The sequence below is a fragment of the Scomber scombrus genome, chromosome 1, assembly GCF_963691925.1.
Source record: "Scomber scombrus chromosome 1, fScoSco1.1, whole genome shotgun sequence".
In the NCBI taxonomy this organism is placed as follows: Eukaryota; Metazoa; Chordata; class Actinopteri; order Scombriformes; family Scombridae; genus Scomber; species Scomber scombrus.
Window position 1 is genome coordinate 11,134,916 of NC_084970.1, and position 14,979 is coordinate 11,149,894.

Genomic DNA, 14,979 nt, shown 5'->3' on the forward strand with positions numbered 1-14,979 from the left:
TGCACCCTGATCGGACTCGACCCAGGCGGCCACCGTTAGTTAGGTTGGAGGTGGAGCTTGAGGCAGTCCGGTTCCGCTCTCGCTGGTGTGTGTGTGTTCTCGCCTTCGCCCGCAAAGATCGCCTGATATGGGGGGAAATGAGCGAGCAGGGCCCCCGTTGAGGAAGTGAGATGATAAGGTTGCGGCGCCTCGACTACTGCAACATTTCTGTGTTTCGTGGTTCCCAGGACTGCCATGCCGCAACAGCGAGTGTTTGCCCTGCCGAGACAGCAGTCTCTGCTCCTGCCACCGGTCATCAACCCGTTTGTTCAAGACACACAACTAACCAAAGCTGCGGTTATTAAAGTGAGTATGGCGTCTGAGTTCAATGCTCATGAATATATAGAAAAAGGCAAGCTCTTCAGAAATAGCCATTGCTTTTGGCATCACACGGTGTCTCATATCTGAAGTGTGAGATTATACACACACACAAACACACACACACAGGCTGCAGGGTGACCAGGGCCTAATCTTCTCCAACGAGGCTTTGACAATCGGCTTGTAAAGCTATGCAGCACAAACAATGAGAGCCGTTGTGTGCTTTCTATAAAGCTGTTCAGTGATGCGGATTTCCATACTCGTGCATATTTCTATGGAAATATATAAACAGGGTTATTTTACATACAGGCCTACTGATAACCTGTATGTGTGTGTGTGTGTGTGTCTCTTTCTCTCTTTGTCTCTCTCTGCAGTGTGTCCTCCTGGGTATCTTCCTGGTCCCTATTCGAGCCATCCTCCTGTCCCTGGTTCTCATGGTGACATGGCCAGTAGCTGTCATAATAACCTTCAAGCATCCTCTGAAAGGAACTGTGGAACCAATGACGGGCTGGAGACGGTAACTAGGGATACAAACATCTCTCTGCCACACAGCCTCCCACAGAGCTGCTCACACTTAAACCATTTACAGACTGGCATGCTTTTTAGATCACATACACACTTATTAATCACTAGAAAACTTAAATCGCTTAAAGGTATTGCCAAGTAGTGTATCTTTCTTGCTCTGCTTTTTTTTTTTTTTTACATCCGTTTTATTTACTGGCATGGGAAATTTAGCCCTTAAAACCGCTCGCGCAACTAGCTTGGTTTTTGGCCTGATGCATACATTATGTCAGAAACCTGTTTTCACATTTTTTGCATTCTTCTACATGTGCAATGTTATGCAAACATTTAGTGTTTGCAAACCAGCTGCACTGAGATAAAAATGTGTCACCATGTATTAAACTAAACCTAAAACTAAATCTATCCACCTAAACCATAAACAAGGGGGAGTAATGCTGCTTTCATAAGTGAGTAATGCCACTTTGTGCATAACAAGCATAGCTATTGGAAAGATATGTAAAAAACTATTAAGATTTAATGTAGTTATAAATGTAGTTTCACTTTACTGAATACAACAGAAAATTTTGCCAAAGCAAGAATTGGCAAAAGCAGTGAAGTGTGTTTCTGGATTCATAAACTAGAAAGGAACACACAGCCAAGGCGGCATATTCTCAAAATAATAGTTCCTGACATGACTTGAAGAATGTGCAGAGTCTTGCGCTTCTGCCGAATCATGTTTCTGTAGATCATATCTGCGCCACAATCATAAGTTCAGCTCTCAGTTCCCATCAGTGCCCAGAGAGGAAAGAGTCAGTGGTGTTTTATAAAAGGACCTGAAAAGGTGATTTCTATCTTTATTGTATTAATAGAAACACATTTTTGATCTTCTGATATTGTCATTATATCTGAAGGAACTGGGATAGATCATATGATTGGGCATATTAGTGTATATTTATATGCAGTGTGTAAATTAATTTGAAGGTGTTTTCCATATCATAACTTACAGCAACACAAATGTTACATTGCTAGTGGTTGGCTTGCAGTTTTTTTTAACCTGTGAGTACCAATCAGGCTGCAGCATTTTAAAATGTTAAATTGGGCGGCTAGTACGTGCTGCAGACACACATTGCACAGTTCTGCAGCTAACAGGAAAATTCTTGATGTTTGACCACACCTTTTTATATGACTATGATCAAATGTGGTGAAGGTGACAAATGAAAGAGAAAGCTATTATCTTGTCCTATTTTACTTTGTCTGTTTATTGCTGTGCTGTTAATGAGCTCAATTATTGTCAAAGGTGGTTAAAGAACTCATGACTTGAGAAGCTTAGCTTCTACTATGAAAGGACAAGATTAGTAAATAAACTTTCACAGCTTTAATGAGTATGTGTTCACTAATAGTGACCATTTAAGCTCCATTAAGTAATATTTGTGTTGTAAACAATGAATCAAATGAGTCCCAACCCCATTCACCAACTTCCTCAATTAAAGTGTGGGCAGATGTACGCCCACAAGTGGTATGTTTCCTACCCAGTGCAACATGGCAAAAGGGCAGCAAATGAGTTCTTGGTGAAGATATTTTTCTTAGGACCTTAACAGAGCTAAAAGACCTGCAAATTCTGGATATGAGGTAGACAGCTGGTGAGAAACACAACCCCAAATAAAAAACTATTTAGCTCTATGCTCATATGCTCAGGATACAACCATGATAACCTGATCTGTTGGTAGTGTGTAGGAAGCAAAGGTGCGTTAAGCCTCCTGCCCTATAAAGCATAGAGCTTTAAATATTCATAGCTCTACATACTCGGAAAGAGTTGCAAAGGTTCTCAGTCTGTATATGAGACTTACTACCCTTTCTCCAGAAGATGAGGAAGTGAGTGGCGGAAGTCAGCGTCTTTGTAATTCTGTGGATACGGAAAAGTACACAATTATGTAGCTATTACTAAAAGCACTAGTAATTTCGTCAGCCCAAGTTGCACAACAGAATAACAATGTTTAAAGTAAAATCATTTAAAAAAAATTGTATACAGTATATTTTATATTTCAAACTCATACTTTGCGCAGCTCTCAGTGAAGACATTTTTAACATGTCTGATTCCAGTGTGAAACACAGCATGCATTACATCATCTCTTTACATAATCTCATGAATCTGGTCATTTAAATGATTCTGGTCATTCCCAGGTTCATGTGTCAGAAGGTGATGGCTGCCTTGGGGAGGACCTACTACTTCTGCATGGGTTTCAGGGTGGTGGTCAAGGGCAAACAAGTCAACAGCAGTGAGGCCCCCATCCTGGCTGTGGCCCCCCACTCCACCTTTTTTGATGGGATTGTATGCATTGTAGCAGGCCTGCCCTCCACCGTCTCCAGAGTCGAAAATCTGGCTACACCCATCTTTGGCAGTGAGACACTTTCCATTTTGCTCTGTTTTTTCAGCACAGGAAAGTGTGTGTGTGTGTGTGTGTGTGTGGTTTGGAGGGGGTCTGCTCTTTGTGTTCACAACCTGCAGTATGCATGAGAGCGTACGAGCGTAAACGTGTGTCACACTGGTAAGATTCGACATGCAAAGTCATTATCATTCTGCTTGTAGGATGTCCTACTACTACTATATTATACTGAAATCGTTCCCAAAGGCTGTTCCATCGATGTGTGAATGTGTGTGAGCATTAGAAATGAGCAGGCACCTTGCATGGCAGCCTGCCATCAGCGTATGAATGTGTGTGTCAATGGGTGAATGTGGCTTGTATTGTAAAAGCACTTTGGGTCAGAAGATTAGAAAGGCACTATACAAATGCAGTCCGTTTACCGTTAATCAGTAAATGACCATTCTTTTAAATGGCCCTGCAATATACTGCATGATGCGAACAAAGCATTGTTTTACATTAAAATAATATGTGAAGAGCATAACAAAAAAAACTATTCATATTTTCCTCTTCTTGATGTGTGTATTAATGTGTGTTTTACCCTCTCTGCAGGGTTTGTGCGCTGTCTTCAGCCAGTGCTGGTGTCAAGAAAGGACCCAGACTCCAGGAAGAACACAATCCAAGAGATTGACAGTAGAGCCAAGTCAGGAGGCAGCTGGCCACAGGTCTGTCACCACACACAAAAAACCCAGGCTCAGGAGCAAAGGACTAGTATTAAACTTGTGTTAGTGAAGAAAATAGTTGCAGAGAAAAAAACCCAAAAGCAGAAACTCAGGATGTTGGTTTGGTTTCTTCATTTCCTTTCTTAGTTTTAGAGGCCTACATTCTATAATTATGCTTCTGTCAGAGTATTTCTCAAAATACAGTGCATGTTAACAAGCACCATCACAGCATGAAGTAGAAGTGACACAGCATATGATTTTAACATTAACTAATGATGTTTTGTTCTTCAGGTTCTGATATTTCCTGAGGGAACGTGTACAAATCGCTCATGTCTTATCACTTTCAAACAAGGTGAGATAGAAAAATGAAACTTTTCATTTTTATTTTGCAAGGAAAAATTCCAAATACAAGGAAAGACATAACAGACAAAAATGAATACAAATCATATACTACTACTACTACTAATAATAATAATAATGATAATAAAAAATAACAACATTTCAAACAAATTTGGAGGTCATGTTTGTTAATGTGGAACCAATTTTTCCATAATTTGCAAACATGTTCTGCATTACCATGTCACATCATTCAGAAAGGCCACGCAACAGATGGAACCCTTGATCTCACATTAATTACAGTTTTAATTATGTGTTTTGTGATTTGACTTGTTTTCAGCTAATACCCCCAAACTGGTTTTGAGAGAGAAGAATCATCTCAGTCTAGTCATACATCATACATCATAATTACTCAACTCTCATTCACTTGTAATGCTTTTTGTTTGCACCCTTTCTTTCTAGGTGCCTTTATCCCAGGAGTTCCTGTGCAGCCTATACTGATGAGATATCCCAACAAACTAGTGAGTGATTGTGATTGTAACTGATCATTAATATATTTCACTGCACATGCAATCAGAAAATTAAATGAGTTTTCTATAAGTCAGTGTTATTTTCATTATTCCATGTTTTCTGCCTCAGTTCTTATTAAGCTGTCTGGTTAAACTGTTTACAGGCTTTTGAGTGCATCAGACATTAGAATCATTCACGCACAACTACCCAGCTAATGTGTACTTTATCCTAGGGTTTATGCTTTAGGAAGCTTTATGCAATCTCTTCTTTTTTCCCCCTCTAGGATACTGTGACTTGGACTTGGCAAGGTTTCAGCTCGTAAGTATACTTTCCACAATCATGAGAGATTTCTAATGTTTAACAGACAGTATGCATGTTTGATCAAGGGGGCGGTCTGCTGCTGTTTTTTCCTTGTATTGCAATAACTTTTGTTAGTATTGAAGAAGGTATAAAACATGTAACCAACTGTGTGTTTTTCAAAATTGTATTATCTGCAGGAAGACCCTGCTGCTTCTAACTCTCTGCCAGCTGTACACCACAGTCGAGATAGAGGTAACAGAATGTCTATCTTCACTTCATGTATGTGCTTCCATGTATAGTAGCTGCAGTACTATAAAGATTTGTTTTAACCTTTAGATATGACACATGGGTGTGCAGCAATCATTTTTATAATAAAACATTTAATACATGTTATTTCTCTAATCATTAATGTGTATCTGTGTCTGTAGAAAACATTTGATTACTTCTCTTAGTTATTTGTGCAGCTTTCCCAGTAGTATTTGTGCCATTCTCTGCAGCTGAGTTAAATCAGAGGTATTCTACCACGCAAAGGCAGATGTGTGTTATCTGCACAAGGGGACTTTGGCTTCTACACAAAGGTTTAAGAGTTTACTTTCTGCTTGACCTTGCTAAGACCTTTCCTTTTATGTGTTCTCTGTTTTTCAGTTCCTGCCACCTCACACACCCACAGAGGAGGAGAAGAAAAGCCCGCCTCTGCTTGCAAGCAGAGTGAGAGACATTATGGCCCAGTAAGTGTCTTCTGTGTATTGCCCAAGCCCACATTATAGAAAAAAGTTTAATAAAAATGATTGGTGCTTATATTATTAACAGTACCATGTAAAACAAATATGGAGTATGAGTAAGTTGAAAATGAAACACTTATTGAGAGCATGGTGTTAAAGATGAATAAAAATATCAGTATATCATGGCTACAATTTAACTGAAACCAATAATTCTTGACTGACATTATATCTACACTGGTATGCAGGCGGTCCAGTCTGTGCAATCCTTTGATCTGTCTGTCTGACCTTTGTTTGAAACTGTGTGTTTGCAGGGCTTTGGGTGTTCCAGTGACAGACCATACATATGAAGACTGTCGTCTGATGATCTCAGCTGGGGAGCTGACGCTACCCATGGAGGCTGGCCTGGTGGAGTTTACCAAAATTAGTCGAAAACTCAAGTAAGAACTTCACACTCTCCTCTCAGCATATCAGTTTTATCAGTAGAGTGTGTAAACTGTTAATATACTCCCAAAAGAGCTGAGAGCAGTTATGTGTTATAGGAGGTTGTCATTATTTTTCTACTTAATGTTACTGACACACAACACAATTTCCTCCTCATGCTGTGGTCACTTTCCCTCAGTCTGAAGTGGGACAATTTGAAGAAAGATCTGGAGGGCTTTGCAGCTATGGCAAGCTCCTGTAAGGGAGGACGCATCACCATCGCAGAGTTTGCCAGTTTCCTCAAGCTGCCTGTCAATCCAGCCCTTGAGGAGCTGTTTGCACTGTTTGACAGGGTGAGAGACGTTTTGTATAAATAACTTAAGCTGTTGTCCAAATAACATATCGCCCTACAAATTCCCCATACTCCTTTTGACATTCAAAACTGTTTTGATACGAGACAGAAGCCTGTATTTGTAGACCGTAAAGGGCAGAGTACTATCATCATAATAATCTGTACATTTACTAACTGAAGTATCTTTATTGTGCTTAATTCTGTGTAGAATGGAGATGGCACCATAGATTTCAGAGAGTATGTTATCGGAGTGACCATCTTGTGTCGGCCAGCGAACACTGAAGACGTTCTTCTGATGGCTTTCAAGGTTGGACAGACATATTCTGACATTGCTGTGCTCCTAATAAGTCCTGACGCTTATGCAGTAGTCTGTACAAATACACAGACATTTCTATGGTAATATCCACTCTTATGGGTCACCCAAGCTAGTAGCTAGTTCCTTTTGCCTCTGTACACAACCTCATCCCTCCAGTGTTTTTATTCATCACTGTATCAGGAATGTTCATCGATACTGCTGTTTCCATTGCATCATGAGTTTCCCACTGCCTTTTTAAGTGCTGTTTTTTTTCCTGACTGGATTTTATTGCTCCATTCTCCAAACTTTGGTTGAGATCAATCAGAGATTTAAAAGAAAAAATGCTGGAACTAGGAGAGGTGACATCTTATGTTTGCATATCTACAGCATACATGTAAATATAAAACAACACCAACATATACAAAGAAATCAACCATCATTATTTTAAAAATGCTAAAAGGTTAAAAGTTAAAAGGCTACATCACCCAGCTCTGCATGTAGTTGATGTGAGAGCAGACAGCTGGTCAGAGCTGTGGCAGGACTGTGGGGAAGAACATAGGCAGCATTCAAAGAGGCTTGGATAATGTCAAGTTAACAATGTGTGCCTGTTGTGGAGAACATGGAAGACTTTTAAGTCATTTTCCAGACCATAAGGTCAAATGTGGGTTTGGACAAGCAGTTCTAGTTTTTATATATTTCAACTGTGAAGTTATTGTTCAACTAATTTAGGATAAACTACACACCTGCAAAACTTAATTTCCCTCCTTAATATTTGATTTCTCTCACCCATCTACCAATTTTCATACTTTGTATAACCTTTATTTTTTTCTGGATATGTGAAAACATGAAAGTGAAATACATGTTCTCCCTCGCTGTCCCTCTCATGCAGCTGTTTGACACAGATGAGGATGAGAAAATCACCCGAGAGGAGTTTACCGCTCTTCTGCGCTCCGCTCTGGGCGTGTCAGATCTAAACATGGCCAAGCTCTTCAAGGAGATTGATGCTGACTGCTCTGGTTTCATCACCTTCAGTGAGTCAACTGTTTTACTCTCATAAAGGCGTAGAATAGGGGTGTAAACTAATTAAATGCTATCTGGATATGCACTGATGATAATCTCTGAATAGATCATCATTAACATATGTCCAGGGAATACAGTTGAAAAACAGCCTCTTGGCTAACCGTGATGCATTTACAGCAATGCTTTTTAATGTGCACTATTCCTGTTAGATAACATACATATAAATAAAAAAATAACACATGATGTGCACAATGTCCAACAAAGGTAACCTCATCTTGTTGAGGTCGTAACTCAATCAAATCTAGACAGATATCATATAGTGCCATCTGGATCTCTGTCATACATCAAAGGTAGTTTCATATAAAAAGCATGATGCAGGTTTGCCAAAATGTTAACATACAACCAAGTTCAATACTCATACATATAGCAATGCTGTATTATTATTTACATCATTATCACAAAGTGAAGCCTGGCACAAGACAGAAAACTGATGAGCTGAATTTAGGAACTATCTCAAAAGTGCATGAAAATGAGCCAAGGGAGCTTGTCAGATTTTTATCAATTCTCCACGAACCTCCCATACTATTTTCACTTCTGATTTCACACATGGGTCATAAACAGTTACAGAGCTTTTATTTGGACTCAGTTTAGACTTTTTTAAGGTTTTTTTAAGGTTTTTTAAGGTCAAATAAAAATCATGTCTTATTGTTTCATTAATCCAGGTACATAGTAAAATGTACCCCCCCCCCTCCCTTACTGTATATATTACCAGCAGTAATATTTTTTATCAGTTTATTTTTAAAATTGACATGGCTCTAAAATAATTACTTGAGGAATGCCTTGTAAATATGTGAAAGGCGTACTGTTTTTGTATTTTAATGTTTTTTATTTCCTTCATTCTAAGCTGTACTGTATCCTGATGCTTTCCTTTCTCTCTGTGATTCTTTAGGTGAATTTCAAGCCTTCGCCACGACGCACCCAGAGTATGCCAAGCTCTTCACCACCTACCTGGAGCTTCAGAGATACCAAGCGATCAAAGAGGCGAGACCAGGTGATCTGGAATTGACTGGTCAGACCAGCTCAGGAGACAAACATGAGGACAGCACCTCTGACAAGAAAGATGACTGAGTACAACTGTGAACTCTGCTTGACTGCAAGACAGAACACTGTAAACACTGTACTGAGATGGAAGATGTAAGAGTGCCATCTGCCCTCCCAACGACATCTAGCAAATTCAAGTCATTTACCACAGCAGAGCCATATACATCATGTGCTTGCCTTTTTATACAGTTTTTAGAGTGCTTCTATTTTCAGTTTTAGTGCCTTATAGAGATTTAAAAACAAACAAAACAAAATCAAGTTCCCCTTTGCCAGTGCACAAGAAATGTCTTATTGGAGACCTTTTCATGTGTAAAGTTTTGCATGTGTGAGCTTTTGTCACGTGTTTATCAGAAAAGAGCAAATGAAAAGTTAGTCGTAGGATAAAAATATGGAAGAAAACTAAACCCTGAAAGACTTTTAGAGTCCTTGTGTCAGTGACAGTGTTTTATGATATACTTGAATGTTTTTCCCACATCATAGTAAATAGCCTCACCATGTTTTTGATTCGGATACGTTATTCTGTTTAGACTGAGTTTACCTTTGATCAGATTTAGATGAACATAGCTACGTCGAAATCCACTTTTGTCTTTGTGGTTTTCTGTAAGTTAGTGGAAAAATTGCCAAACCAACACCTTTTTCAATATGAGCGAAGAGTCCTTGTGCTTCTGTGTTGCAGTATAATTAGTGTAAAGTAAGCTTTATTAAGATCTATTCAATCTGGCAACCCACCGATGCTCTGTATTAAATCTATGTCTACGAAGAGCATACATGCTGTGCATTACACTTTTTTCCAGCGCTCAGGGACACAGACCTTGTAAGACGGCTGTATAATTAGCCAGAGGTTTGCTTTGCATGTGTATCTATTTGCATTTCTACTGAAGATTTTTGTTGCTGAGACAGCAGAGCGTCTACACAGCTTTAAGTTTACTAAAGCAAATCAACCACTGAAAATAGGGCAATTTGTGAGCAAAAAGGCAACAGTGGTTCTTCACAACAGCATATTCCAGCGGGGTATGCTTTCAGATTAACTAGCGGCACTGTTATTTATTTAGCAGGGCGCATTACAATTATGTGATTTTTTTTTTTTCTTTCTTTTTTTTGTTAACACTGCAAAGTTTGCTTTTTAAAATAAAACAAGAATACAATTTTAACTAATGCCTAACTTGTGTTTTTATATTAACCACTGAGGAAACTTGTAATGACTTTTGTAGACTTTGTTTATAACGAAGTATAAATGCAGTGGATGGGCTGCTGCTGAATATCTCATTCTCTGAGCCACCACCAGGTGCCAGCAGTTACCTGTTACAGTTCTATTGTGATTTGTGTGTGGGGATTTCTTTGGTTCTTTGGGGTATTTGTTGTTGTTTTTTCATCCATGCTTATTAGTAGCAGTTTGAGTTTGAGACATTTTGGCCTGTCCTTAAATTAGTGATCAGGGTGAAACAACAATGAAGTTTAAGATAGCCAGGTTTAAGGTCTGGCTTGCAGTGTTATGGGTTGGGGTTTGGAGAATGTGTATATATATTCTGTATGTAACATGACTCTGGAGAACAATGATGTTTTCAATGCAAAAACCATATAGGCAGGCGTTCTGTGTACACATTTTTTCTGGTTCATGGAGTCATGAAATTGCTTTAAACTAAAGCATCACTTATGCAAAGCAAATATTTTGAATTGCTGCAAATGTGACATTTAATCATGAGTAACCTCACGATAGAACATAAAGTAAGGTTTAAAATGAATGATTACTGTTATCATCTTTACAGTCTCAGACCAGCAGAAAACCTTAAACAAACAGACTTCAAGAAATCTATCATTTTTTAGTTCAAAGCATGGAAAGCTTTAGCAATATCTTAAAGAAAATAATCATGTTCTAATGAATTATGTGCTATAATTGCTCTATTTGTCAGCACTGCAGTGTGCATTGTGTATATTTCATTTCTTTATCTGGCCTGTCTTTGACCCAACCTGCTTTAAGAGGTTGAAATAATGAACGGATACAATGCATTCACGTAACATACCATTCATTTATCATTAAAGAAACACAATGTAAATAGGCAACCGAGACTTGGAGAATTTTCACAGATTGTAAATGATTCTTTAGCATGAGAATGTTTGTTTTTCTTGTCAGATAGAATAGGTCCTTCATCTATTGTCAATACAACTTCAGATCATTTCATAGAGAATTTGTGTAAAACTGTACCTGTACATCCAATAAACATTTAATCAGATATTTTTTTTTGTACAAAATGAGTTTTCCATCTGTTTATTGGTCAAAACAGCCTTTAAGTGCAGGGACCCTGTTGTGCGTATTCCCGCTTCCTGTTTTATCTAAGTAAGGAGTCCATAATGCTAATTCTAACCTAATGTACTGTATGCAGTGGTAAAAACAGTATGTGTATGTACTTACTTACACACACATGCACACACACGCACACACAGAAAATGCAGTCTTGCTCCAAATGCACAGAGGAGGCTGACATGAATGATGGAGAGCGGGTCGCTTCATTAAAAGCCTGCTGTTAGACAAATTGTGATTACCAGCTGTGATTTCCACCTTCAATTTGTTTTAACCTTTTCAAACGTACAGAGGCTCATTTCATTTTAATCAAAATTGATGAGATGGCATGGAATCAATTAAGTCACATTGTTGCGGCCCTAACAACACTGTGACTCCTTCCCTACCCACATCTCCTGCTCTTCTCTCCACTCCACTCTCCGTTCTCCCTCTCTCTGCATGGCTGTTGTATATTGCTGTATCCATTTCAGCCCTGCCCGGGGGGCGATCCTGTCGCAGTAGATTGTGGGAGATACGCGTTGGTAATCTGATTTGGTCTCCTCAGGACCTGAGTGAGTGAGCAGCCTCTGTTTGTGGACCCAAGCTGGACACAGGCTTCATATGGACTCACTGTGCCAAGCTGGAAGGAAAGGTCAGAACCAACAGGCCTCGCTGTTAAATTGATGTGACACTACTGTGTGCCTCAATTTAACCAGGTAGCCCGGCTTTCTCAGGCAAAATGAGGACAAGTACTGATAGAGTTCGGCGCTACAAGTTTAGATCCAGTCAACCATATATTTCACAAACTTTGCAGTTATTAAACTAGTACGAAGTGTTGATGGGTTTGACTTTAGAGGTCAAACATAAATTGGAACATCTTTCTTACTTTGTAACCCAAAATAATACTCAGGGCAAATGCATATGAACAAACATTTCTTTGGTGCAAGTATATTGTAAGAATGTTACATAAGAGGAATAAATCAATGTTAGTTTTGCTTGATGTTCCTGTTGAATAACCTGCTTACCCTTCCTGCTTATAACAACAGGATGCCTGGGTGTTTATATACACTCCTGTGACCTTTCCATTGTCCGGCATAAAGAACATGGATATATAGTGCAGTCTACATTTACAGTAGCCTACAGAACTGTAAAAGTTGCTGGATAGAACTTCTGCATGAGAAAAAATACTGTAAATGCTGGATAAAGAGAGGAAATGTTGAATTTAGTCCTATACCTCACACATAACTGGAACAGTGTTTTTGAGGAGTAATGTATGTGATGTACTGTAAGCCATCTGATGTTAATACACAGTGAACTATCTAAACCCACCATGTCATGTTTTTTTATGGCTGCATCAATCATCCAAAGGAAATACATATATTTTTTATACACATTCTTTTTAAAAAGCATGGCATATTGGATATCTTGCCAATCTTTGGGATATCCTGTTTGATTTACAGTAAAGCTCTCTGAATTTGCAGCATGATATAACTTTGTAAAGATGAACACACTGCTGCTCACAGAGCAGATATGGCTTCGGTCCAGCTGCTCAGTGCAAAGAGTTCATTTAACTCTTTGGGGTGTTTACTTCTATAGACACTGGCATGTGTAGATTTTTACACATTTATTTTCATGTGAACCAAGCTATTTCACATAAACCCACACAACACACACACACACACACATACATATCCCACCAGCCCTGACTCCTGCAGGCTTGAACCTGGCAAGCTGTCTCCTTCAGCTCCTCTGGGAGTTCCTCCAAACTTCATTGTTACGTTTCCTTATCGTACCAGATGACACCTTGTTGATTTCTTCTCTCCTATTATTCTCACAGGAAAGGGATTGTTCCTCATTTCCCGTGTGATGATTTGTAGGAAAAGTGAAGGTCCTGGTTAGGGCAAACTTTTGGGGAGCCGTATGAAACATCAGTGGCCCAGGGCCTCTTTTTGCAGCCCAGGTTTATTTTCTTGCTCAATGTTTTGGGTATTTCACATCTTGTGCTTGATTCTTTTCCAGATAGCTTTTTGGAATGACAGGCATCAACTTTTCCTGTGTAATATTTGCAGATGGGTCAGGGTGAGGTTGTGAACAATTTGTCTTTCACTTGTCAGTTAGATGAGCCAATATGGTGTGGAAGTGTTTATAGTGTCCAAACAAATCAAAACTCATATCAACGAGATAAGAAAAAACATGTTCAATCATTGTAATCACTGTTTCTTTTAGGAACCAATCAAGGAAATGTATCATGTATTATGGTGTTCATTCATGCAACAATATTACAAAAGTGATTTGTATTGTTACACAAGAAAATTCTGACTCTTATGTGAAATGTAAATTTAGTCTGAGCCGTGTCTTAACCAATTCTGAATCCTACTGTGAGACTTGTCAATCAACTGCAGCCTTTTCTTCCTTTTTTCAGGCGGTCTCATGGTACAAACAACAACCATGCCAATCCTCTTTCTGTCAAGCCTCGCTTTTTGTGTCCCCTAATTACTACCCACCATTCAAACTCAACTTGTGTGTATCCACTATTGTGTTGTGTTCACTAGTGTCTTGAAGACTGAAGGGGCGTGACCTTCAGAAACATAAAACTCTTTGGATGAAGGAGATTGCCAAACAAAACAGGTTATTATTTTACACTTATTGAGGATTGTCAGAGATTTTTTTTCGATGTGTGCTGAAACATAAGACGCAGTGCTGCTATGTAGCTCTCTTTATTGGCCTGCACCTTTTGGTGTTGAACATACAGTAAACCATTTTTTCCAGATGTGCTGCTGGTAAAAGTCATTCTCAATGACTTGACATTTGTCTCACAAGCCTTTTTTTCAACTTCACTGACGGAATACAGCATGCAGGGAAAAAGACTTAACATTGCTGAGGTGCTTAAATGTTTGCAGATACTAAAGCCCAGACAGAGAAGCTTAAATACACTCTGCCTTTCATGAGGCATGGAGAGATTTAAACCAGAGACCTTTAATGGTAGTGCAGAACAAAACAAACCCCACTCAATGCTAATTCCATGACCTGATTATCATGTTGTAATGACCTGGTATTTTAAGTCAAAGCAATGACAAAACAAGAAATGCATCTGTGAGACCAAGGTCTATGACGTCAGAATGTCACCCTAAAATCCTGGCTCTTACTCACTACAGTCTGGTAAGTCTCTGTAATGTTTTGTCATAAAACATCTGATAAATGGCTCAGTCATTCTTTTAAACACAATGGAGTTGAGGTGCTTTTTCTGACTAGGCCAACTCTGATAGTAGAGTTAGCAGGAACTACTGGGATTGAAACTGTGAGGTCAACTAAATACTCACAAAACTCAGGGTGTGTGTACATCATGTCATGTAAGGAAGTAATTTGAACATGTTTGTGCACATTTACGTATGTGCACAGTTAGTACAGAGGCAAAAGGACAGAAAGAAACGGAAATACAAATGTTTGATGTGGAAAACTGGATGCTCGGGTTAAATCCAGAGGGTCATATACTGTGACTGCTGAGAGGCTGCGTCTTGTTTCATTAGCTTCTCATCACTAAGGTCAACATGGGAGAACCTGAACATTAAAAGACAGAGAGAGAGAGAAAGAGAGAGACAGAGAGAGAGAGAGAGAGAGAGAGAGAGAGAGAGAGAGAGAGAGAGAGAGAGAGAGAGAGAGAGAGAGAGAGAGAGAGAGAGAAGAGGGGCAGTCTAAAGAATTACA

The 14,979-nt window shown here is 39.1% G+C and overlaps 1 protein-coding gene across 1 annotated transcript; it reads left to right on the plus strand.

The window, feature by feature from the left end:
• The first annotated feature begins 77 nt into the window (after nt 1-77).
• On the plus strand, nt 78-11,227 carry lpcat2 (lysophosphatidylcholine acyltransferase 2). The gene is made up of 14 exons (XM_062420295.1): nt 78-345; nt 732-874; nt 3,040-3,257; nt 3,831-3,943; nt 4,232-4,292; nt 4,739-4,797; nt 5,070-5,104; nt 5,284-5,338; nt 5,732-5,814; nt 6,120-6,245; nt 6,428-6,581; nt 6,789-6,887; nt 7,765-7,906; nt 8,845-11,227. Exons 1-14 carry the CDS (start codon nt 235-237, stop codon nt 9,021-9,023), a joined length of 1,578 nt encoding a protein of 525 aa, XP_062276279.1. The 5' UTR covers nt 78-234; the 3' UTR covers nt 9,024-11,227.
• The last annotated feature ends 3,752 nt before the right edge of the window (nt 11,228-14,979 follow it).

Excerpts from the sequence above, each read along its gene's own strand:
- lpcat2 (XM_062420295.1), top strand. The coding sequence starts at position 235 with ATGCCGCAACAGCGAGTGTTTGCCCTGCCGAGACAGCAGTCTCTGCTC. Across the intron at positions 5,815-6,119 it reads GTGAGAGACATTATGGCCCA|GGCTTTGGGTGTTCCAGTGA; the intron begins GTAAGTGTCTTC and ends GTGTGTTTGCAG. Across the intron at positions 6,582-6,788 it reads TGTTTGCACTGTTTGACAGG|AATGGAGATGGCACCATAGA; the intron begins GTGAGAGACGTT and ends AATTCTGTGTAG.